At 50.9% G+C, this 23,292-nt stretch overlaps 1 protein-coding gene across 1 annotated transcript in view; it reads right to left on the reverse strand.

The window, feature by feature from the left end:
- WARS1 (tryptophanyl-tRNA synthetase 1) overlaps positions 1–23,292 on the reverse strand; it is a 206,465-nt gene that overhangs the window by 97,214 nt on the left and 85,959 nt on the right. Inside the window, exon 4 of the mRNA XM_063948647.1 lies at positions 22,927–23,035. Within this exon, the coding sequence (XP_063804717.1) occupies positions 22,927–23,035 (109 nt within the window). The remainder of the gene's footprint in view (positions 1–22,926; positions 23,036–23,292) is intronic.

A 23,292-nucleotide genomic window follows, 5' to 3' on the forward strand; every position in this document is an offset into this window, starting at 1 on the left:
GAGGATACAGAGTGTGCGTGTGTGAGGATACAGAGTGTGCGTGTGTGAGGATACAGAGTGTGTGTGTGTGTGTGAGGATACAGAGTGTGCGTGTGTGAGGATACAGAGTGTGTGTGTGTGTGTGTGTGTGAGGATACAGAGTGTGCGTGTGTGAGGATACAGAGTGTGTATGTGTGAGGATACAGAGTGTGTGTGTGTGTGTGTGAGGATACAGAGTGTGTGTGTGTGAGGATACAGAGTGTGCGTGTGTGAGGATACAGAGTGTGCGTGTGTGAGGATACAGAGTGTGTGTGTGTGAGGATACAGAGTGCGTGTGTGCGTGTGTGAGGATACAGAGTGTGTGTGTGCGTGTGTGAGGATACAGAGTGTGCGTGTGTGAGGATACAGAGTGTGCGTGTGTGAGGATACAGAGTGTGCGTGTGTGAGGATACAGAGTGTGTGTGTGTGTGTGTGTGAGGATACAGAGTGTGCGTGTGTGAGGATACAGAGTGTGTGTGTGTGTGTGTGTGAGGATACAGAGTGTGCGTGTGTGAGGATACAGAGTGTGTATGTGTGAGGATACAGAGTGTGTGTGTGTGTGTGAGGATACAGAGTGTGTGTGTGTGAGGATACAGAGTGTGCGTGTGTGAGGATACAGAGTGTGCGTGTGTGAGGATACAGAGTGTGCGTGTGTGAGGATACAGAGTGCGTGTGTGCGTGTGTGAGGATACAGAGTGTGTGTGTGCGTGTGTGAGGATACAGAGTGTGCGTGTGTGAGGATACAGAGTGTGCGTGTGTGAGGATACAGAGTGTGCGTGTGTGAGGATACAGAGTGTGCGTGTGTGAGGATACAGAGTGTGCGTGTGTGAGGATACAGAGTGTGCGTGTGTGAGGATACAGAGTGTGCGTGTGTGAGGATACAGAGTGTGCGTGTGTGAGGATACAGAGTGTGTGTGTGAGGATACAGAGTGTGCGTGTGTGAGGATACAGAGTGTGCGTGTGTGAGGATACAGAGTGTGTGTGTGTGAGGATACAGAGTGTGTGTGTGTGTGTGAGGATACAGAGTGTGTGTGTGTGAGGATACAGAGTGTGTGTGTGTGTGTGAGGATACAGAGTGTGCGTGTGTGAGGATACAGAGTGTGTGTGTGTGTGTGTGTGTGTGTGTGTGTGTGTGTGAGGATACAGAGTGTGCGTGTGTGAGGATACAGAGTGTGCGTGTGTGAGGATACAGAGTGTGCGTGTGTGAGGATACAGAGTGTGCGTGTGTGAGGATACAGAGTGTGCGTGTGTGAGGATACAGAGTGTGCGTGTGTGAGGATACAGAGTGTGCGTGTGTGAGGATACAGAGTGTGCGTGTGTGAGGATACAGAGTGTGCGTGTGTGAGGATACAGAGTGTGCGTGTGTGAGGATACAGAGTGTGCGTGTGTGAGGATACAGAGTGTGCGTGTGTGAGGATACAGAGTGTGCGTGTGTGTGAGGATACAGAGTGTGCATGTGTGAGGATACAGAGTGTGTGCGTGTGTGAGGATACAGAGTGTGTGTGTGTGTGAGGATACAGAGTGTGTGTGTGTGAGGATACAGAGTGTGCGTGTGTGAGGATACAGAGTGTGCGTGTGTGAGGATACAGAGTGTGCGTGTGTGAGGATACAGAGTGTGCGTGTGTGAGGATACAGAGTGTGCGTGTGTGAGGATACAGAGTGTGCGTGTGTGAGGATACAGAGTGTGCGTGTGAGGATACAGAGTGTGCGTGTGTGAGGATACAGAGTGTGCGTGTGTGTGAGGATACAGAGTGTGCGTGTGTGAGGATACAGAGTGTGCGTGTGTGAGGATACAGAGTGTGTGTGTGTGAGGATACAGAGTGTGCGTGTGTGAGGATACAGAGTGTGCGTGTGTGAGGATACAGAGTGTGTGTGTGTGTGTGTGTGAGGATACAGAGTGTGTGTGTGTGTGAGGATACAGAGTGTGCGTGTGTGAGGATACAGAGTGTGTGTGTGTGTGTGTGTGTGTGTGTGTGAGGATACAGAGTGTGTGTGTGTGAGGATACAGAGTGTGTGTGTGTGAGGATACAGAGTGTGCGTGTGTGAGGATACAGAGCGTGTGTGTGTGTGAGGATACAGAGTGTGTGTGTGTGAGGATACAGAGTGTGTGTGTGTGAGGATACAGAGTGTGTGTGTGTGTGTGTGTGTGTGTGTGAGGATACAGAGTGTGCGTGTGTGAGGATACAGAGTGTGCGTGTGTGAGGATACAGAGTGTGTGTGTGTGTGAGGATACAGAGTGTGTGTGTGTGAGGATACAGAGTGTGTGTGTGTGTGAGGATACAGAGTGTGCGTGTGTGAGGATACAGAGTGTGTGTGTGTGAGGATACAGAGTGTGCGTGTGTGAGGATACAGAGTGTGTGTGTGTGAGGATACAGAGTGTGCGTGTGTGAGGATACAGAGTGTGCGTGTGTGAGGATACAGAGTGTGCGTGTGTGAGGATACAGAGTGTGCGTGTGTGAGGATACAGAGTGTGCGTGTGTGAGGATACAGAGTGTGCGTGTGTGAGGATACAGAGTGTGTGCGTGTGTGAGGATACAGAGTGTGCGTGTGTGAGGATACAGAGTGTGTGTGTGTGTGTGTGTGTGAGAGGATACAGAGTGTGTGTGTGTGTGCGTGTGTGAGGATACAGAGTGTGTGTGTGTGAGGATACAGAGTGTGCGTGTGTGAGGATACAGAGTGTGTGCGTGTGTGAGGATACAGAGTGTGTGCGTGTGTGAGGATACAGAGTGTGTGTGTGTGAGGATACAGAGTGTGCGTGTGTGAGGATACAGAGTGTGCGTGTGTGAGGATACAGAGTGTGCGTGTGTGAGGATACAGAGTGTGTGTGTGTGAGGATACAGAGTGTGCGTGTGTGTGAGGATACAGAGTGTGCGTGTGTGAGGATACAGAGTGTGCGTGTGTGAGGATACAGAGTGTGCGTGTGAGGATACAGAGTGTGCGTGTGTGAGGATACAGAGTGTGCGTGTGTGAGGATACAGAGTGTGCGTGTGTGAGGATACAGAGTGTGTGTGTGAGGATACAGAGTGTGCGTGTGTGAGGATACAGAGTGTGCGTGTGTGAGGATACAGAGTGTGCGTGTGTGAGGATACAGAGTGTGCGTGTGTGTGAGGATACAGAGTGTGTGTGTGTGAGGATACAGAGTGTGTGTGTGTGAGGATACAGAGTGTGTGTGTGTGAGGATACAGAGTGTGTGTGTGTGTGAGGATACAGAGTGTGTGTGTGTGAGGATACAGAGTGTGCGTGTGTGAGGATACAGAGTGTGTGTGTGTGAGGATACAGAGTGTGCGTGTGTGAGGATACAGAGTGTGCGTGTGTGTGAGGATACAGAGTGTGTGTGTGTGAGGATACAGAGTGTGCGTGTGTGAGGATACAGAGTGTGCGTGTGTGAGGATACAGAGTGTGTGTGTGAGGATACAGAGTGTGTGTGTGTGAGGATACAGAGTGTGCGTGTGTGAGGATACAGAGTGTGCGTGTGTGAGGATACAGAGTGTGCGTGTGTGAGGATACAGAGTGTGCGTGTGTGAGGATACAGAGTGTGTGAGGATACAGAGTGTGCGTGTGTGTGAGGATACAGAGTGTGTGTGTGTGAGGATACAGAGTGTGCGTGTGTGAGGATACAGAGTGTGCGTGTGTGAGGATACAGAGTGTGTGTGTGAGGATACAGAGTGTGTGTGTGTGAGGATACAGAGTGTGCGTGTGTGAGGATACAGAGTGTGCGTGTGTGAGGATACAGAGTGTGCGTGTGTGAGGATACAGAGTGTGCGTGTGTGAGGATACAGAGTGTGCGTGTGTGTGAGGATACAGAGTGTGTGTGTGTGAGGATACAGAGTGTGTGTGTGTGAGGATACAGAGTGTGTGTGTGTGAGGATACAGAGTGTGTGTGTGTGAGGATACAGAGTGTGCGTGTGTGAGGATACAGAGTGTGTGTGTGTGTGAGGATACAGAGTGTGTGTGTGTGTGTGTGAGGATACAGAGTGTGTGTGTGTGAGGATACAGAGTGTGCGTGTGTGAGGATACAGAGTGTGCGTGTGTGAGGATACAGAGTGTGCGTGTGTGAGGATACAGAGTGTGCGTGTGTGAGGATACAGAGTGTGCGTGTGTGAGGATACAGAGTGTGCGTGTGTGTGAGGATACAGAGTGTGTGTGAGGATACAGAGTGTGTGTGACGCGTGTGAGGATACAGAGTGTGTGTGACGCGTGTGAGGATACAGAGTGTGTGTGAGGATACAGAGTGCGTGTGACGCGTGAGGATACAGAGTGTGTGTGACGCGTGTGAGGATACAGAGTGTGTGTGAGGATACAGAGTGCGTGTGACGCGTGTGAGGATACAGAGTGCGTGTGACGCGTGTGAGGATACAGAGTGTGTGTGAGGATACAGAGTGCGTGTGACGCGTGTGAGGATACAGAGTGCGTGTGACGCGTGTGAGGATACAGAGTGTGTGTGAGGATACAGAGTGTGTGTGAGAATACAGAGTGTGTGTGACGCGTGTGAGGATACAGAGTGTGTGTGAGGATACAGAGTGCGTGTGACGCGTGTGAGGATACAGAGTGTGTGTGACGCGTGTGAGGATACAGAGTGTGTGTGACGCGTGTGAGGATACAGAGTGCGTGTGACGCGTGTGAGGATACAGAGTGCGTGTGACGCGTGTGAGGATACAGAGTGTGTGTGACGCGTGTGAGGATACAGAGTGTGTGTGAGGATACAGAGTGTGTGTGAGGATACAGAGTGTGTGTGACGCGTGTGAGGATACAGAGTGTGTGTGACGCGTGTGAGGATACAGAGTGCATGTGACGCGTGTGAGGATACAGAGTGTGTGTGACGCGTGTGAGGATACAGAGTGCGTGTGACGCGTGTGAGGATACAGAGTGTGTGTGAGGATACAGAGTGTGTGTGACGCGTGTGAGGATACAGAGTGCGTGTGACGCGTGTGAGGATACAGAGTGTGTGTGAGGATACAGAGTGTGTGTGAGGATACAGAGTGTGTGTGACGCGTGTGAGGATACAGAGTGTGTGTGAGGATACAGAGTGTGTGTGACGCGTGTGAGGATACAGAGTGTGTGTGACGCGTGTGAGGATACAGAGAGCATGTGACGCGTGTGAGGATACAAAGTGTGTGTGAGGCGTGTGAGGATACAGAGTGTGTGTGAGGATACAGAGTGTGTGTGAGGATACAGAGTGTGTGTGACGCGTGTGAGGATACAGAGTGTGTGTGAGGCGTGTGAGGATACAGAGTGTGTGTGAGGATACAGAGTGTGTGTGAGGATACAGAGTGCGTGTGACGCGTGTGAGGATACAGAGTGTGTGTGACGCGTGTGAGGATACAGAGTGTGTGTGACGCGTGTGAGGATACAGAGTGCGTGTGACGCGTGTGAGGATACAGAGTGTGTGTGACGCGTGTGAGGATACAGAGTGCGTGTGACGCGTGTGAGGATACAGAGTGTGTGTGACGCGTGTGAGGATACAGAGTGTGTGTGAGAATACAGAGTGCGTGTGACGCGTGTGAGGATACAGAGTGCGTGTGACGCGTGTGAGGATACAGAGTGTGTGTGAGGATACAGAGTGTGTGTGAGAATACAGAGTGTGTGTGACGCGTGTGAGGATACAGAGTGTGTGTGACGCGTGTGAGGATACAGAGTGTGTGTGAGGATACAGAGTGCGTGTGACGCGTGTGAGGATACAGAGTGTGTGTGACGCGTGTGAGGATACAGAGTGTGTGTGAGGATACAGAGTGCGTGTGACGCGTGTGAGGATACAGAGTGCGTGTGACGCGTGTGAGGATACAGAGTGTGTGTGAGGATACAGAGTGCATGTGACGCGTGTGAGGATACAGAGTGTGTGTGAGGATACAGAGTGTGTGTGAGAATACAGAGTGCGTGTGACGCGTGTGAGGATACAGAGTGTGTGTGAGAATACAGAGTGTGTGTGACGCGTGTGAGGATACAGAGTGTGTGTGAGAATACAGAGTGTGTGTGACGCGTGTGAGGATACAGAGTGTGTGTGACGCGTGTGAGGATACAGAGTGTGTGTGAGGATAGAGTGTGTGTGACGCGTGTGAGGATACAGAGTGTGTGTGAGGATACAGAGTGTGTGTGAGAATACAGAGTGCGTGTGACGCGTGTGAGGATACAGAGTGCGTGTGACGCGTGTGAGGATACAGAGTGTGTGTGAGGATAGAGTGTGTGTGACGCGTGTGAGGATACAGAGTGTGTGTGAGGATACAGAGTGTGTGTGAGGATACAGCGTGTGTGTGAGGATACAGAGTGCGTGTGACGCGTGTGAGGATACAGAGTGTGCGTGTGTCATTTCTACCTATTACTCCTCACCGCCTTGGGAAAAGGCCGCAGCTCTTGCAGGACCCCGCTTCCTCCACAGGTCCAGGGATCGCCCAGCAGGTCCGCACCAGCGAGGGTGCAGAAGAACACTAGTTATACATGTAACCTAATACATCCTGGCATACATACGGTGGGGATTCCGGCGGCGGCATTGTGATCCATGACGGGATCCCAGCGTCGGTCTGCTGACCAGTGTCGGGATTTCAGTGCCCGTGTTCACACTGCCGCCACCCCGATCGACCAGATCCCAATACATTATATACAGGTAACTGTATTATCAATCACAAGAGGAACCCTCCATCCCCTATACAGCAACGGTCCCCAGTACGGGAGCTGGGATCGCTGCACGGCTGTGAGACCGGGTGACCCGACACCACAATCCCCCCCATATACTGACAAGGGGGGCAGCGGTCACTGTCATAGAACATGCAGCTGATCCTGGCTTCCTGTGTGTGAGGGGAACGTTCCAGTGAGACAGTCCCTGTGCTGCATAGGAGAGACCACCACAACCCCCCCATATACTGACAAGGGGGGCAGCGGTCACTGTCACAGACCATGCGGCTGATCCTGGCTTCCTGTGTGTGAGGGGAACGTTCCAGTGAGACAGTCCCTGTGCTGCATAGGAGAGACCACCACAATCCCCCCCATATACTGACAAGGGGGGCAGGGGTCACTGTCACAGACCATGCGGCTGATCCTGGCTTCCTGTGTGTGAGGGGAACGTTCCAGTGAGACAGTCCCTGTGCTGCATAGGAGAGACCACCACAATCCCCCCCATATACTGACAAGGGGGGGCAGGGGTCACTGTCACAGACCATGCGGCTGACCCTGGCTTCCTGTGTGTGAGGGGAACGTTCCACCGTGAGACAGTCCCTGTGCTGCATAGGAGAGACCACCACAATCCCCCCCATATACTGACAAAGGGGGCAGCGGTCACTGTCACAGACCATGCGGCTGATCCTGGCTTCCTGTGTGTGAGGGGAACGTTCCAGTGAGACAGTCCCTGTGCTGCATAGGAGAGACCACCACAACCCCACCATATACTGTCTCAGGCTGTAGGACTAGCGGGGCCCAGCTGATTACTGGGCACAGGGAAGACAATATGTATAAATGGTATGGACAAAATGTACAACTGTGTAAACGCCTTCTGTTCCAGTCTCCCCCATGAAAGAAGCATGGGAAGGCTAGGCAACATAGCCAGCTATGTGGTTTCATGGAGCTCCAAAGAGCGCCCACTGTGTGGGCTGGAAACCCTGCCAGGGGATCTCGTCTGCCTAACTCTGGTGCTTGGATTCAGGCTGGAGGTGGCAGCCTTGGTCCCACTTAGCAGATTCCTGGAAACCTTCCCCCACCCTAGACGATACGTCACCTGGGCTGTGACGGACGCGGCAGGTGGGACAAGGCACAGGGCAGTGAAAACTCCCCACTGGCCAGAGAAGACAATGTTAAAGCTCATTATGCCTTGGGCATGCACTTTACTGTTTTGTGTGTTGGACTGAGGTAAAAGGAGGCCTGAGTGCCTCATAAAATGTGTATACTTTTTGTGACATCAAGAAGGTTGAGGTGCTGTAACATCTTGTATGCTGTAACCCCACTGAAAAAGGAGAGGAATCCTTCAGATTATTGGAGCAATAAACATCTTGCCTTCAATACAACTGCTTGTTCCTCTTGCAACATACGCAGTCCCGTTCTCAGCCTGTTCTGGGTGGAGCCCAGCATCTCCAAGCTCCGCCCTCTGCCAGCTACCGACGCAAGGCCTGGTCAGTTGTCAGTGACCGGTGAGCAAATACAGACACCAGTCTGGAGTGTCAGCAGAACGACTACCCATAAACAGCAGTGTGACAACACAGCCGGCGCGTTGTGTCACACAGTGGTAAAAGACACGCAGCTACTTCCCTAGCCCTGGTCTGACCCATGGACTACACTGATTGTTGATCTGTATTTGGCTATGTACTAGGCAATATTGTATTATATTGTATGATGTTATTGTTACAAGGGTACAGTTATGTTTTCGATGTATATATATGAATGTATTGGTTATTGTGTTATAGTTTTGTTATGCACACCAGTGCCTGCAGGAATGTACTGGTGTTTGAACTGTTATACACACCAGTGCCTGCAGGAATGTACTGGTGTCTGAACAGAGAGGGATGCAAAACAAATGAACTCACAGACAGACTGGGAAATATGACATAACGTACACAGAAGGTGATAGGGTAACAAAACCAACACAGAGTGAACAGAGAAGCCCAGAGGCTAAGAAACTGGGTGTCTCCCTAGTATTAGAAATGCTCAGATGGAAAAAGCAAGATGTTGTGTTTTAATACGTAGAGAACCCGAAATGCTGTTGCTAAGGGCAACAGCAAAACCCTAAAGGGTTACCAACGGGTGTGGCAGTAAACTCCTTGGTCAGAGATGGAATAATAGACACAAGGAGAGTCTCCACAATCCTAATTCTCACTTGCAGGGCCCAGGTTCAGCTTACTGCCACTAAACTGACACATGGACGCCCTGCACAGTGAGAGAGGATTATGCAGGCAGGTCTGAAAGTACAGCCACAAACCTGCTGGGTTCACAGAATAGCAAAAGAACCTCAGCAGGCTAAACGACTGACTCCAGTCTTACTGCTAGGTCTGGATTGGCAGAGTGTAGTACCAAATGCCCAGGCCTATTTGCAGTAAGCAATAACAAAATACAAAGCTACACAGTACTGGCTAACTTTCAGGAACTGACTAACCAACAAAGATTCAGCAGCATCTGCTTAATCTGAGAAGAGGCCTTATAAAGCAGGTGCTGTCCACGCCCCCCTCAGACCTCACAGACTGTGAGCACAAAAACCAGCACCGGATCCCATGCCTGTAACCACTGCACAGCAAAAGACCCGAACCGGAGTATCAGCTGCGCTCAGGTTACTCCGCTAGCACTTGTCTCCCGGTTGCCATGACGACGTGGCAGCACAGGGCAGGAGACCCTAACAGTACCCCCCCTCTGACGAGGGGTCAAAGAACCCCTACCACCGGGTTTATCGGGGAACTGCGAGAAGAAAGAGCGTATCAGTCTGGGGGCATGAAGATCACAACTGCGCACCCACAACCGCTCCTCCGGGCCATACCCCTTCCAGTGCACCAAAAATGACAGCCGACCCCGAACCATCTTGGAATCAAGAATCCTTTCAACAACAAACTCCCTCTGGCCACGTATCAAAAGAGGGGAAGGTCTTCCTCTGGAAGAAGGATTACTAATCGCCCGTTTTAAAAGGGAACAATGAAATGTTTTATTGATACCCAAAGAACGGGGCAGATCTAACTGAAATGCCACCGGATTGATAACCCTGGTGATCTTATAAGGGCCGATGAACCGGGGGCCTAACTTATGAGATGGCTGTTTCAACTTCAAATTCTTGGTAGACAACCAGACAAAGTCTCCTAATTTGAAGCTGCAGGGTCTTTTCCGCTTATCAAAAACCCTTTTGGTCACTAATGACACAGACACAAGGGCTTTCTTCACTTTCCTCCAAATACCTCTAAGGACCGAAACGACAGAGGAACCACCAGGCGTGGAGTCCAGGGGGTCAAAAGAATTGGCCTTAGGATGATGCCCATACACACAAAGGAAGGGAGAGATCCCTGTAGCAGAGTGAGCCGCGTTGTTATAGGCAAACTCCGCCATTGACAGATGAGCAACCCAGTCAGTCTGACACTTGGAGACATAACACCTGAGGAACTGCTCCAAGGTCTGGTTCACCCTTTCAGTCTGCCCATTAGACTGCGGATGGTAGCCTGACGACAAGCTGACAGAAATCTGGAGATCGGAACAAAATGCCCTCCAGAATTTGGCCACAAACTGGGATCCGCGGTCAGAGACCACATCAAGTGGCAACCCGTGGAGGCGCACAACATGCAGCATAAATAATTCAGACAGACGTCTGGCCGATGGCAGCCCAACCAGTGGAACGAAGTGCGCCATCTTCGAAAACCTGTCAACGACAACCCAGATGGCTGTCATCCCAGAGGATTTGGGCAAGTCCACAACAAAATACATTGAAATGTGGGTCCATGGCTTAGATGGAATAGAGAGTGGATGTAATGGGCCAACAGGAACCCCTCTAGGAGTCTCATTTCGGGCACAGATGTCACCTGCCCGAACCCACTGATCCACATCCTTAGCCACCGAGGGCCACCACACCGCCCTAGATAGCAACTCCCGAGTTCTGGCAATACCCGGGTGACCTGCCGACTTCTTGGCATGGAATTCCAGGAACACTCGCTGTCTTAACCTAGGAGGCACAAACAAAAGACCTACCGGAAGGTCTGGAGGAGCCTGCTCCTGTGCTCTAAGGACTAATGACAAGAGGTCCTGGGTAATGCCCACTTTAATACATGATGGGGACACAATGGGCAACCGCTCCTCGGTGGTCTCCTGGATTGGAGCAAAACTCAGCGAGAGCGCATCAGCCTTGATGTTTTTTGACCCAGGGCGATATGTTATCAAAAAATTAAAGCGAGCAAAAAACAAAGCCCATCGTGCCTGCCTGGCATTGAGACGCTTCACTGACTCTAAATATGCCAAATTCTTATGGTCGGTGAGAATTGAGACCACAAACTTAGCCCCCTCAAGCCAGTGTCTCCACTCCTCGAGTGCATCCTTAATAGCCAACAATTCCCGGTTACCCACGTCATAATTCATCTCGGCAGGCGAAAATTTACGGGAAAAGTAAGCACAGGGATGAAGGCGAATTATCAGACACTCCCATCTGAGAGAGCACTGCCCCAATACCCATCTCAGAGGCATCCACCTCCACCACAAAAGGACGCTCTGGATCTGGGTGTCGCAGCACCTTGGCCGAGACAAATGCCCTTTTGAGACGGGCAAAAGCCGCTTTGGCCTCACGAGACCAGTGAGCAACATCCGCCCCTTTCTTAGTGAGTGCCACCAAGGGCGCCACTATAGACGAAAATCCAGCGATAAATCGTCTATAAAAATTTGCAAAGCCCAGGAAACGCTGAAGCGCCTTCAAACTAGTGGGCTGCACCCAATCCAGGACTGCCTGTACCTTGGAACCCTCCATTTGGAAACCTTCTGGGGAGATAATATATCCTAGAAATGCGATTTGCTGAACTTCAAATTCGCACTTCTCCAGCTTCGCCCCAAGCCGGTGGTCTCTGAGTTTCTGGAGGACTAAGCGTACATGCTTCCGATGTTCCTCCAGGGAATGGGAGAAGATTAGGATGTCATCTAAGTATACAACTAAGAATCTATCCAAATATTCCCTGACCACATCGTTCATGAAATCCTGGAAGACTGCCGGGGCATTACAGAGCCCAAAAGGCATCACCAAATATTCATAATGCCCTGAGTGGGTATTAAAGGCAGTCTTCCATTCATCCCCCTCTCTTATTCGGATTAGATTGTACGCACCGCGTAGGTCAATCTTAGAAAAAATGGTGGCAGTACGAAGCTGGTCAAACAAGACCGAAATGAGAGGCAGTGGGTATGAGTTTTTAATCGTGATACGGTTCAATTCCCTGAAGTCGATGCAGGGTCGCAATGAACCATCCTTTTTACCCACGAAGAAGAACCCCGACCCAACTGGAGACTGTGAAGGTCTGATAAATCCTTTAGCCAAGTTCTCCTGAATGTACTCTGCCATAGCCTGAGTCTCAGGACGTGACAGGGAGTACAACCTGCTCTTGGGAAGCTTAGCATTCGGCAACAAATCAATGGCACAGTCATAGGGGCGATGGGGAGGTAGTACCTCTGCAACTTTTTTGGAGAACACGTCCGCAAAATCTGCATAACACCCTGGCAATCCTGGCAAACTTAGCTGCGAGAGCCTGACTGGAAGGCTCAAGCAACTCCTGAAACAATCAGTACCCCAACTAAGAATCTCCCCAGAGACCCAGTCAAATTGAGGATTGTGGGCCCTTAACCAGGGTAACCCCAACACCAATGGGGCAAAAGTACAGACAGTCACATAAAAGGACAATTTTTCAGAGTGTGTGGCTCCAATAAACAAAGAAATCTGGCTAGTGCAAGAGGTAATTTTACCCTGGGATAATGGTTCCCCGTTTAACCCACAAATCTCAATTTCCGACGCCAAGGGTACTAAGGAAACAGAGTGTTTCAGGGCGAATTGGCGGTCCATAAAAACCCCGTCGGCCCCACTGTCCACAAAGGCCTCAGTCTTGACAGTTTGACGAGGATCTTCAAGGTCACCGGAATGATAAAAGTCTTCTTGGGAAATTCTGACTTCTGGCCTGACAGGATATTTCCCATCACCCTCAGGCCCTGAAGTTTTCCGGCTTTTCTGGGCATGATACTACCACATGACCCTTATTCCCACAGTACAAACACAACCCCTGCCGTCTCCTCCGCGTCTTCTCACGCGAGGAGAGGCGGGTAGCCCCAATCTGCATAGGCTCCTCGGAAAATTCCTCAGAGTCTGAGGTTCCCTTGGGAAAGAAGGAAACCTCGGTCTCCCTTTCAAGCCTACGTTCTCTCAGCCGTCTATCCACCCGGATGGATAACTGCATGAGCTGATCCAAGCTATCAGGCAAGGGATATTGTACCAGTTGGTCTTTTATCTGGTTAGAAAGACCTCTTCGGTACTGGTGTCTCAGGGCTGGGTCATTCCACTGGGTATCATGGGCCAACCTCCGAAACTCCGTACAGTAAACCTCAACTGGCCTTAGCCCTTGCTTAAGGATCGAAATCTGAGCCTCGGCTGAGGCCGTCTTGTCAGGGTCATCATACAACATGCCCAGTGCCGTAAAAAAAGCATCAACACTTTTAAGCGACGGACAGTCAGGCTGCAACCCATATGCCCAGACCTGTGGGTCTCCTTGTAGCAAGGAAATCACTATGCCCACCCGCTGAATCTCTGACCCAGAAGACTGAGGCCTAAGCTGGAAATATAACTTGCAGCTCTCCTTGAAACAAAAGAACTGCGAGCGATCTCCAGAAAAACGATCCGGAAGATTTACTTTCGGCTCCTTAACCCCTGAAGGTGCTGCTGCTGCGGGAGCTCCGCCAGCGGCCTGGGAGGTGTGCATTTTAATGGACAAATCATTAAATTGACGAGTCAGGACCTGCACCTGATCGACCACCTGTTGCAACGTATTTTGAGGGGTATGCTCCATATTCCCACAAAATTTCAAGTATTGGGCTGCTGAATATGTTATGCACACCAGTGCCTGCAGGAATGTACTGGTGTTTGAACTGTTATACACACCAGTGCCTGCAGGAATGTACTGGTGTCTGAACAGAGAGGGATGCAAAACAAATGAACTCACAGACAGACTGGGAAATATGACATAACGTACACAGAAGGTGATAGGGTAACAAAACCAACACAGAGTGAACAGAGAAGCCCAGAGGCTAAGAAACTGGGTGTCTCCCTAGTATTAGAAATGCTCAGATGGAAAAAGCAAGATGTTGTGTTTTAATACGTAGAGAACCCGAAATGCTGTTGCTAAGGGCAACAGCAAAACCCTAAAGGGTTACCAACGGGTGTGGCAGTAAACTCCTTGGTCAGAGATGGAATAATAAACACAAGGAGAGTCTCCACAATCCTAATTCTCACTTGCAGGGCCCAGGTTCAGCTTACTGCCACTAAACTGACACATGGACGCCCTGCACAGTGAGAGAGGATTATGCAGGCAGGTCTGAAAGTACAGCCACAAACCTGCTGGGTTCACAGAATAGCAAAAGAACCTCAGCAGGCTAAACGACTGACTCCAGTCTTACTGCTAGGTCTGGATTGGCAGAGTGTAGTACCAAATGCCCAGGCCTATTTGCAGTAAGCAATAACAAAATACAAAGCTACACAGTACTGGCTAACTTTCAGGAACTGACTAACCAACAAAGATTCAGCAGCATCTGCTTAATCTGAGAAGAGGCCTTATAAAGCAGGTGCTGTCCACGCCCCCCTCAGACCTCACAGACTGTGAGCACAAAAACCAGCACCGGATCCCATGCCTGTAACCACTGCACAGCAAAAGACCCGAACCGGAGTATCAGCTGCGCTCAGGTTACTCCGCTAGCACTTGTCTCCCGGTTGCCATGACGACGTGGCAGCACAGGGCAGGAGACCCTAACAAGTTTGTAAAATAATGTTCCCCCCATGTGACTGCTCAGATAACCTGTGTGTTTGCTGTTGGGTAGATACAGCCAGTCTCAGATGTCAGGCCATACACCCCCCTCATTCTTCCCCACACAATGGATTCCAGGCCACACAATCAGATTAAGTAAGGTTACTTTAGGTAACATCTATTGTGGCCTAGGGGACATGCCTGGGACATGTGAAAGTAGGTTTGCTCTGAAACTGTTCTGGGGCTGTCGCCTTATTGTAGGAAAGACAAAGGTTTTGATAATAGCAAACAGGGGAGGTGAGAGAGATCTGAGAGAGAAGGTGAGAGAGTGACAGGAGACTGGCTAAGAAGTAATGTTCTGCCGGGAGTTCCAGGAGGGAATTGTCGTGTCGAATTGAATCACAGTGTGCTGAGCTGTTTATAACCCATTCTGTTCAATAAACCACTTTTGGTTTTTCATCTACCACCGTGACTGAGTGATTTGGAACCCGGTATCCTCACATTTGGCGGCAGCAGTGGGATCACTCAAGACACCAGCAGAAAGGAATAAACCACAGCAGGCAATGGATTCTGCCCCGCTATGCTACCGATACAGCAAGAAGGATCAACTACAGGACCTCTGTCGAACAAGACAGATTGAGTTTAATGCATCGGACACCAGAGCAGTCTTAATGGCAAAGCTAGCTGAATGGGACCAAGAACACCCTGGGCAGGAGGATGATGAGGACTGCATCCCAGAGCAGGCCGAGGGTCAAGGAACCACTGGAACTGCTACAACGAGCCCTGCACTGGTCGTTGGAAGTACAGATCAGTTGCGGGAGTTGCTGGCAGCACTAGGACAAGGAGCATCAGTACTGGGAGCCGCATTGGGGGCGCAGACCGGTATAACCGCCCCGGCAGTAGCGGTAAGGCAGACATCCCGGCTGAGGTATAATGAGGTCCCACCTTTTGATGAGGTCAGTTCGGATATTGATACTCATTTGCAGATGTTTGAATCTGTTATGATAATGCATGGAATTGAGGCAGCAGAGTGGCCTCGATATTTGGTACCCAGTCTGAGAGGGCGGGCACTGGATGCATTCCATGCCCTGAGTCCAGAGCAGATCCTGGTATATGAGGAGGTATGGAGTGTGCTGCTTGCCAGATATGCGGTGAGCGCTGAATCGTATCGCATAAAGTTCCGGTCTATGGCGCGGAAAGGAGATGTCTCATTTATAGAGTTCAATAACTTGCTGCGGAGGAACTGTGATAAGTGGCTGGCCGTGAAGAAGGCCCTTACTGTAGCAGACATTAAAAATGCTTTTATTTTGGAGCAGCTGCTAAACAAGATGCCTCCAGAGATCAGGGAGTGGGTGGCAGACCGGAACCCTACCACTCCGGAAAAAGCAGCACACCTAGCAGATGAGTTCACAGCTAACAGGCCTCGTGGAGAGGTGCCAACACAGAGGAGAGGACAACCCTTCGACGGCCCCAGCAGGATCGTGATCTACCATTGCTCCCCCATCGGCCGGCCCCAATACATACCCCAGCTTCCCTAGCCAGAAATTCAAGGTCTCGGGGACCAGCGTCACCTGCAAGCCGACGCTGCTACAACTGTGACCAGGTGGGGCATTTACTTCGGGACTGTACACGGGTAAGACGGCCATTCCCAGGTGCCCAATCTGCCATGTTGCGGGTGGCTGTGTGCCACGAATCATTTGGAACGGGGGAGGCGGACTACTTTCCTGATGTGCCAGAGGCGGAGGAAGTAGCAAGTAGAGGTGGTAGCAGCTATTGGGAAATCCACCCCGGATAATATGAAGACCCACCTACAACCTGTAAAAGTTAATGGGAAGGAGCTGCAAGGGTTGAGAGACTCTGGAGTTTCTATCACCCTTATCCGGCCAGAATGAATTCCCCTCTGCCAAATACTGAAGAAAAGGAAAGTTAAAATTTCCATGGCAGGAGGGCAGATCACTGTAATACCTATGGCAAGGGTACACCTGGACTGGGGCCTGGACTCTGGAGAGGTAAATGTGGGACTTTTGGATGGATTACCCACTCATGTCATTCTGGGCAACGATCTGAGTGCTGGATTGGCTAGTTACTTTGTGGGAGCTATCACCCGAAGCCAAGCACAGGCATTGGAGACAGTGCATGAGGACCCTCTCATGCCAGCACCAGGAGTCTCAGTGGAAGTGACAGCCACAAACCCTGAACCGTTGGCGGTGAGTAACCCTGTACCAGACTTGCCTGACTGTGATGAGAATCTGGGGGAAGTAGATAGGGTAGCCTTTAGGGAAGCCCAACGGACCGACCCCTCCCTAGCTAGCCTCCGCAGGGCAGCGGGACGAACAGATTGGGGGCCTCAGGAGGATCGCATTATGTGGAAGGAGGTTAGACTGTACCGGGTGCCAGCAAAAGCAGACCCATTAGAGCCCGGGGTCCTAAGAAAACAGTTGATTGTTCCACAGCAGTACCGTGCCCTGTTGCTGGCCCTTGCCCATGACATTCCCTTAGCAGGCCACTTAGGGGTTCGGAAAACCCGTGCCCGGCTGCTGTGACATTTCTTCTGGTCTGGGGTTAACCAGGAGGTAAAACAGTATAGAGAGTCATGTGAGGTCTGCCAACGCCTCGGGGGACCCCCACGCCGGGTTCCCCTACAACCCATGCCCGTCATAAGTGAGCCATTCAAGAGAGTGGCCATGGACATTGTGGGGCCTTTTAAGAAACCGAGCCGAACAGGAAAGAGATACATACTGACTGTAGTTGATTACGCGACTAGATACCCTGAGGCAGTGGCACTGGCATCCATAGATGCTGAACATATCGCCCAGGCTCTTATGGATATTTTTAGTCGCGTAGGATTTCCCCAAGAAGTAGTTACTGATCAGGGTACGCAATTTCAAGGGGAATTGCTGCAGACAGTATGGGACAACTTTGGGGTCCATCCCTTACGCACCACCCCTTATCACCCTCAGACTAATGGTCTCTGTGAGAGATTCAATTCGACCCTAAAGCAGTTGCTGCGGGCATTTGCTGAATCGGAGGGGGGAGACTGGGAGAAGTCCTTGCAACAGCTATTATTCGCGTACCGCGAAGTGCCGCAGGATTCAACCGGATTTTCTCCTTTTGAGTTACTATATGCCCGAAGGGTAAGGGGACCACTTGACCTAGTCAGGGAAAGCTGGGAAGGGTCATTTCAGGAACCTGAGGTTCCCATCTTGGAATATGTAGTCCAAATGAAGGAGAAACTGCACAGGCTGATGCAGCTTGCGCATGACCACACCCTGGGCGCGCAGGAAAGATAGTGCCGGTACTATAACCAACGAGCGCAGGACAGGGAACTAGAGGTGGGACAGAAAGTGATGGTGCTAGTACCTGCCCGAAAGCATAAGTTACAGGCGACCTGGGCAGGGCCTTATACTGTATTGGATCGGCAGGGCCGGGTAGATTACATTATTGCCCTAGACCAAACAGGGAAGCGGGTGGGTACCTACCACATAAATAGGTTAAAGAAATATGTCACCAGGGAGATAGGGGCGGTGGCAATCTGCTGCCCACCTATGGATGACCCAGAGACTGACCCCATGCCTGACATTCTAGCAGCCACCAAGAGGGACCTAGAGTGGAGGCGGTGCCCATAGGCTCGCAGTTAACCGAAACCCAGGCCCTACAGATGAGGGAGGTATTGGAGGTAGAGAGGCCACAATTCACAAGCAGGCCAGGGCGCACTCATGTAGTGGCCCATCATGTCAACACCGGAGAGGCTCGGCCCACTAGGCAACCCGCTTATCGGGTGAACCCCGGGGTGATTGATATGATCAAAAGGGAGGTTGATGAAATGCTGGCGCTTGGTGTTATTATACCGTCCCATAGTCCCTGGGCCGCCAGCGTAGTCCTAGTGCCCAAGAAAGATGGCAGTACCCGCTTCTGCGTGGACTATAGGAGGCTGAACGAGGTGACAGTGACAGACGCATACCCCATGCCCCGGGTAGATGAACTGTTAGACAGGTTGGGAATGGCACGCTATGTATCCACTCTGGATCTTAGCAAAGGATACTGGCAGATACCCCTTACCAGGGAGGCACAGGAGAGGTCTGCATTCAGCACCCCATTTGGGCTCTTTGAATTTACTGCCATGCCCTTTGGGATGAATAATGCCCCAGCCACCTTTCAGCGTACCATAGATCACCTACTGACAGGGTGTCAGGACTTTGCCCAGGCATACCTTGATGACATAGCCATTTTTAGTCAGACATGGGAGGAGCATCTGCAGCATGTGGCCCAGGTGTTGGATCAGCAAGGCAGGGTTAACAATCAGACCTGACAAATGTCAGATGGGGATGGCAGAGGTGTTGTACCTCGGGCATAGGGTTGGTGGAGGCCATATTCGTCCAGAGCCAGCGAAAATTGAGGCAATCCTGAAATGGCCTCGGCCCACTAACCAAAAACAGGTACGTGCCTTCCTTGGAACAGCAGGGTACTACCGTAAATTTGTGCCCCAGTACAGCACCATTGCCAAACCCCTGACTAACCTAACGACAAAAAAGTACACCCGACAAATTGACTGGAGCCCAGAGTGTGAGCAGGATTTTTCCCAGCTGAAGGACATTTTGTCCCAATCCCCAGTGTTAGCAGCCCCCGACTTCCACCGGCGGTTCATTGTGCAAACAGATGCCTCGGGTTGTGGAATAGGAGCTGTGTTGAGCCAAGTAGGGGAGGACGGTTGTGAACACCCAGTTGCCTTTCTCTCCCGAAAACTTATGGACCGTGAGATAGCCTATGCCACTATTGAAAAGGAGTGCCTGGCCATAGTCTGGGCACTCAGGAAATTGCAGGCATATGTGTACGGGCGCGAGTTCTCAGTGGTAACAGACCACAGTCCCCTTAGTTGGTTACAGCGCACTGCCGGAGACAATGGACGACTGCTGAGATGGAGCTTAGCCCTACAACTATACAATTTCTCTATCTCTCACAAAAAGGGCAGAGATCATGGGAACGCAGATGGCCTGTCCCGTCAGCAGGAACCAGACCCAGCACCGAGCAAGCCCAGGAGATCCCTCGCTACCAATACCCAGGGTACAGGAGAATACCATTACTCTCAGCAAGCTTAAGCCACCCAGGACACCGGGCTTGGAAGTAGAGGGAGGAAATGTGACAACACAGCCGGCGCTTTGTGTCACACAGTGGTAAAAGACACGAAGCTACTTCCCTAGCCCTGGTCTGACCCATGGACTACACTGATTGTTTATTTGTATTTGGCTATGTACTAGGCAATATTGTATTATATTGTATGATGTTATTGTTACAAGGGTACAGTTATGTTTTCGATGTATATATATGAATGTATTGGTTATTGTGTTATAGTTTGTAAAATAATGTTCCCCCCATGTGACTGCTCAGATAACCTGTCTGTTTGCTGTTGGGTAGATACAGCCAGTCTCAGATGTCAGGCCATACAACCCCCTCATTCTTCCCCACACAATGGATTCCAGGCCACACAATCAGATTAAGTAAGGTTAATTTAGTTAACATCTATTGTGGCCTAGGGGACATGCCTGGACATGTGAAAGTAGGTTTGCTCTGAAACTGTTCTGGGGGTGTCGCCTTATTGTAGGAAAGACAAAGGTTTTGATAATAGCAAACAGGGGAGGTGAGATAGATCTGGGAGAGAAGGTGAGAGAGTGGCAGGAGACTAGCTAAGAAGTAATGTTCTGTCAGGAGTTCCAGGAGGGATTGTCGTGTAGAATTGGATCACAGAAGTGTGCTGAGCTGTTTATAACTTATTCTGTTCAATAAACCACTGTTGGTTTTTCATCTACTACCATGACTGAGTGATTTTGAACCCAGTATCCTCACAAGCAGTATTCAGGTGCCAGTGGTAGAAGCCTGAGCAGTAAAGCAGATCAAGGGCAGGTAGCAACATACCGGCGCCACTGCGCATTGACTGGAGTCAGTAACAGGCGGTTACTGATGGCAAGAGGGCATCTCCTAATGGCCAGGTCCCATGAGACCCAGACACACACCCAATCTATGATCGCTTGGCGCAGGTAGCGAGGCACATCTGGTCACAGAGGACCTCCAATTCAGACACACGTCTCCGAACAGATGAACCAATGAAAAGGACAACCTATACGACCAAATCAGGTGCCTTATCGGGGGCTTGTTCAATGTCAAGAGAACCAAATCAAAGTCCCAAGAATTAACTGGCAAAAAGGTAGGTGGGACATACAACACACCGTGAAAGAATATTTCAACTCCAGAATGGAAGACAATTTCCATAAGGAGAAACGTAAAACCGGCAACTTCAGTGAGGGGAGACTCCGTCCACCTTCCAGGTCATCCTTCAGAAAATGAGCCAATCTGAACCCTGAGGTGCAACTTCTGTCACTCTTACCAAGAGATGTACGTGTTCCAAACACGATGGTAGAGATTCATACATCCGCCTCAATACGCAGCGCAGCGCGAGATGCTTCATAAATCCGCCGCACAGCGCAAGATGCCTCAAACATCCACCTCAATACGCCATGCAGCACGAGATGACTCATACATCCGCCTCAATACGCCGCACAGCGCGAGATGCCTCATACATCCGCCTCAATACGCCCCGCAGCGCGAGATGCCTCATAAATCCACCGCGCAGCGTGAGATGCCTCATACATCTGCCTCAATACGCCGCGCAGCAGGAGATGCCTCATACATCTGCCTCAATACGCCACGCAGCAGGAGATGCCTCATACATCTGCCTCAATACGCCGCGCAGCAGGAGATGCCTCATACATCTGCCTCAATACGCCGCGCAGCAGGAGGAGATGTCTCATACATCTGCCCCAATACGCCGCGCAGCAGGAGATGCCTCATACATCTGCCTCAATACGCTGCGCAGCAGGAGATGCCTCATACATCTGCCTCAATATGCCGCGCAGCAGGAGATGCCTCATACATCTGCCTCAATACGCCGCGCAGCAGGAGATGCCTCATACATCTGCCTCAATACGCCGCCCAGCAGGAGATGCCTCATACATCTGCCTCAATACGCCGCCCAGCAGGAGATGCCTCATACATCCAGCAGGAGATGCCTCATACATCTGCCTCAATACGCCGCCCAGCAGGAGATGCCTCATACATCCAGCAGGAGATGCCTCATACATCCAGCAGGAGATGCCTCATACATCCAGCAGGATATGCCTCATACATCCGCCTCAATACGCCGCGTAGTGTGAGTGAGCTGACACGTCCCATACAACGCCGCTAGTGACAACATGATGTAGCAGGAACACCGCAGGAAACTGAGCTACGCAACACTTGTATACTGTGCGACAGTCTGTATACGAGTCACAGGAGAACCTATTGGAAAGAAACCACGGTCGCTGCTTCGTAGCACTTCGTATGGAGATTAAGAAACACAGGGGTCTATGTACTAAGCCTTGCAGAGAGAGATAAAGTACCAGCCAATCAGCTCCCAACTGCCATCTTGCAGGTTGTGCTGGAAAAATGACAGTGAGGAGCTGGTTATTTATTGCTCAGTCACAAATAGGCATACAAGTGTCACATTATTCGGGGATACAGGTCTGGGGGGGTACAGGTCTGGGGGGTACAGGTCTGGGGGAGTACAGGTCTGGGGGAGTACAGGTCAGGTCTGGGGGGTACAGGTCAGGTCTGGGGGGTACAGGTCTGGGGGGTACAGGTCTGGGGGAGTACAGGTCAGGTCTGGGGGGTACAGGTCAGGTCTGGGGGGTACAGGTCTGGGGGGTACAGGTCTGGGGGGTACAGGTCTGGGGGGGTACAGGTCTGGGGGGGTACAGGTCTGGGGGGGTACAGGTCTGGGTGCCGGTTTCTTGGTCACCACTGGAATGACTTGTAAAGAAAGCTCCATCACCTGCAATACAGCGTTCTTTCCTTCTGAGGAATCCATTACTCTGGTGCTCATACCTTCTGATAACATGGAGGATTTGGTAATGATCATTCTCCCATAAATATTTGAACAATGTGTAATCATTAATGACCTAAGGACAAGGCATCCGAGACATCTGAGGGGTTTATTTACTAAGTATCTGGTTCTGTAACTCAGCACTTCTGATCTTACCCCTGGAATTGGAGAGGGCAGTAAGTTTACTAGTGAAACACAGTGAGTAAAATGACTACACCGCGAGGAGACACTAAGAGAGGCGCCAGCGGATTCAGTGTGATATCCCGGCGGCGTCCCACCAGCCAGAATACCGGCAGCGAGCCCAAAGTCCCCTCGCGGGTTCGCTGCGCTTCAGGCCATGTAGTGATCTTTGCTTGCCACAGGTACTATTCTCCCTTGGGTGGAGGCGTGGACCCCCACTCAAGTGGGAATACAGGGGAGCGGTCGGCATTTTTCGGTATTCCGGCGTCGGGATTCTGAACGCCGGGATCCCGGCAGCCGATATATTAATTGCATCCCGCACCAGCTTATAGTAAATAAAAGCTCAGTTATTTCACATAACACGGTACAGCACAGACTTCTACATGGATTTACCTATGTGAAAAGAAGATCCCCCTGCGCAGGAAGTGGTGCGCCTTGCGCCCAGTGACACGCTCTATCCGATCAATAAGCTCCTGATCGATTTTGCTGCTTCCAAACCGAACTATGAAAGAGTGAGGAAACGGAAACTGAATCAATGAAACCCAATAGGGAGAAACGTGGTACAGGCAGAGGTTGTGCTATGGGACATACAGTCTATGGTCAGCTCTCTCTATGGCCACACAAACCGCAGAACCAACGCTAGAATTACAAGCCAGCTGAATTGGGACCATACACACACACACACACTAGGTGATTCATCACGCCCTACGGGCGCTCTTCACAACGTCGTAAGGGGCTACGCCCACGTAATCTCTACTG

Source organism: Pseudophryne corroboree, chromosome 12, assembly GCF_028390025.1.
Source record: "Pseudophryne corroboree isolate aPseCor3 chromosome 12, aPseCor3.hap2, whole genome shotgun sequence".
In the NCBI taxonomy this organism is placed as follows: domain Eukaryota; kingdom Metazoa; phylum Chordata; class Amphibia; order Anura; family Myobatrachidae; genus Pseudophryne; species Pseudophryne corroboree.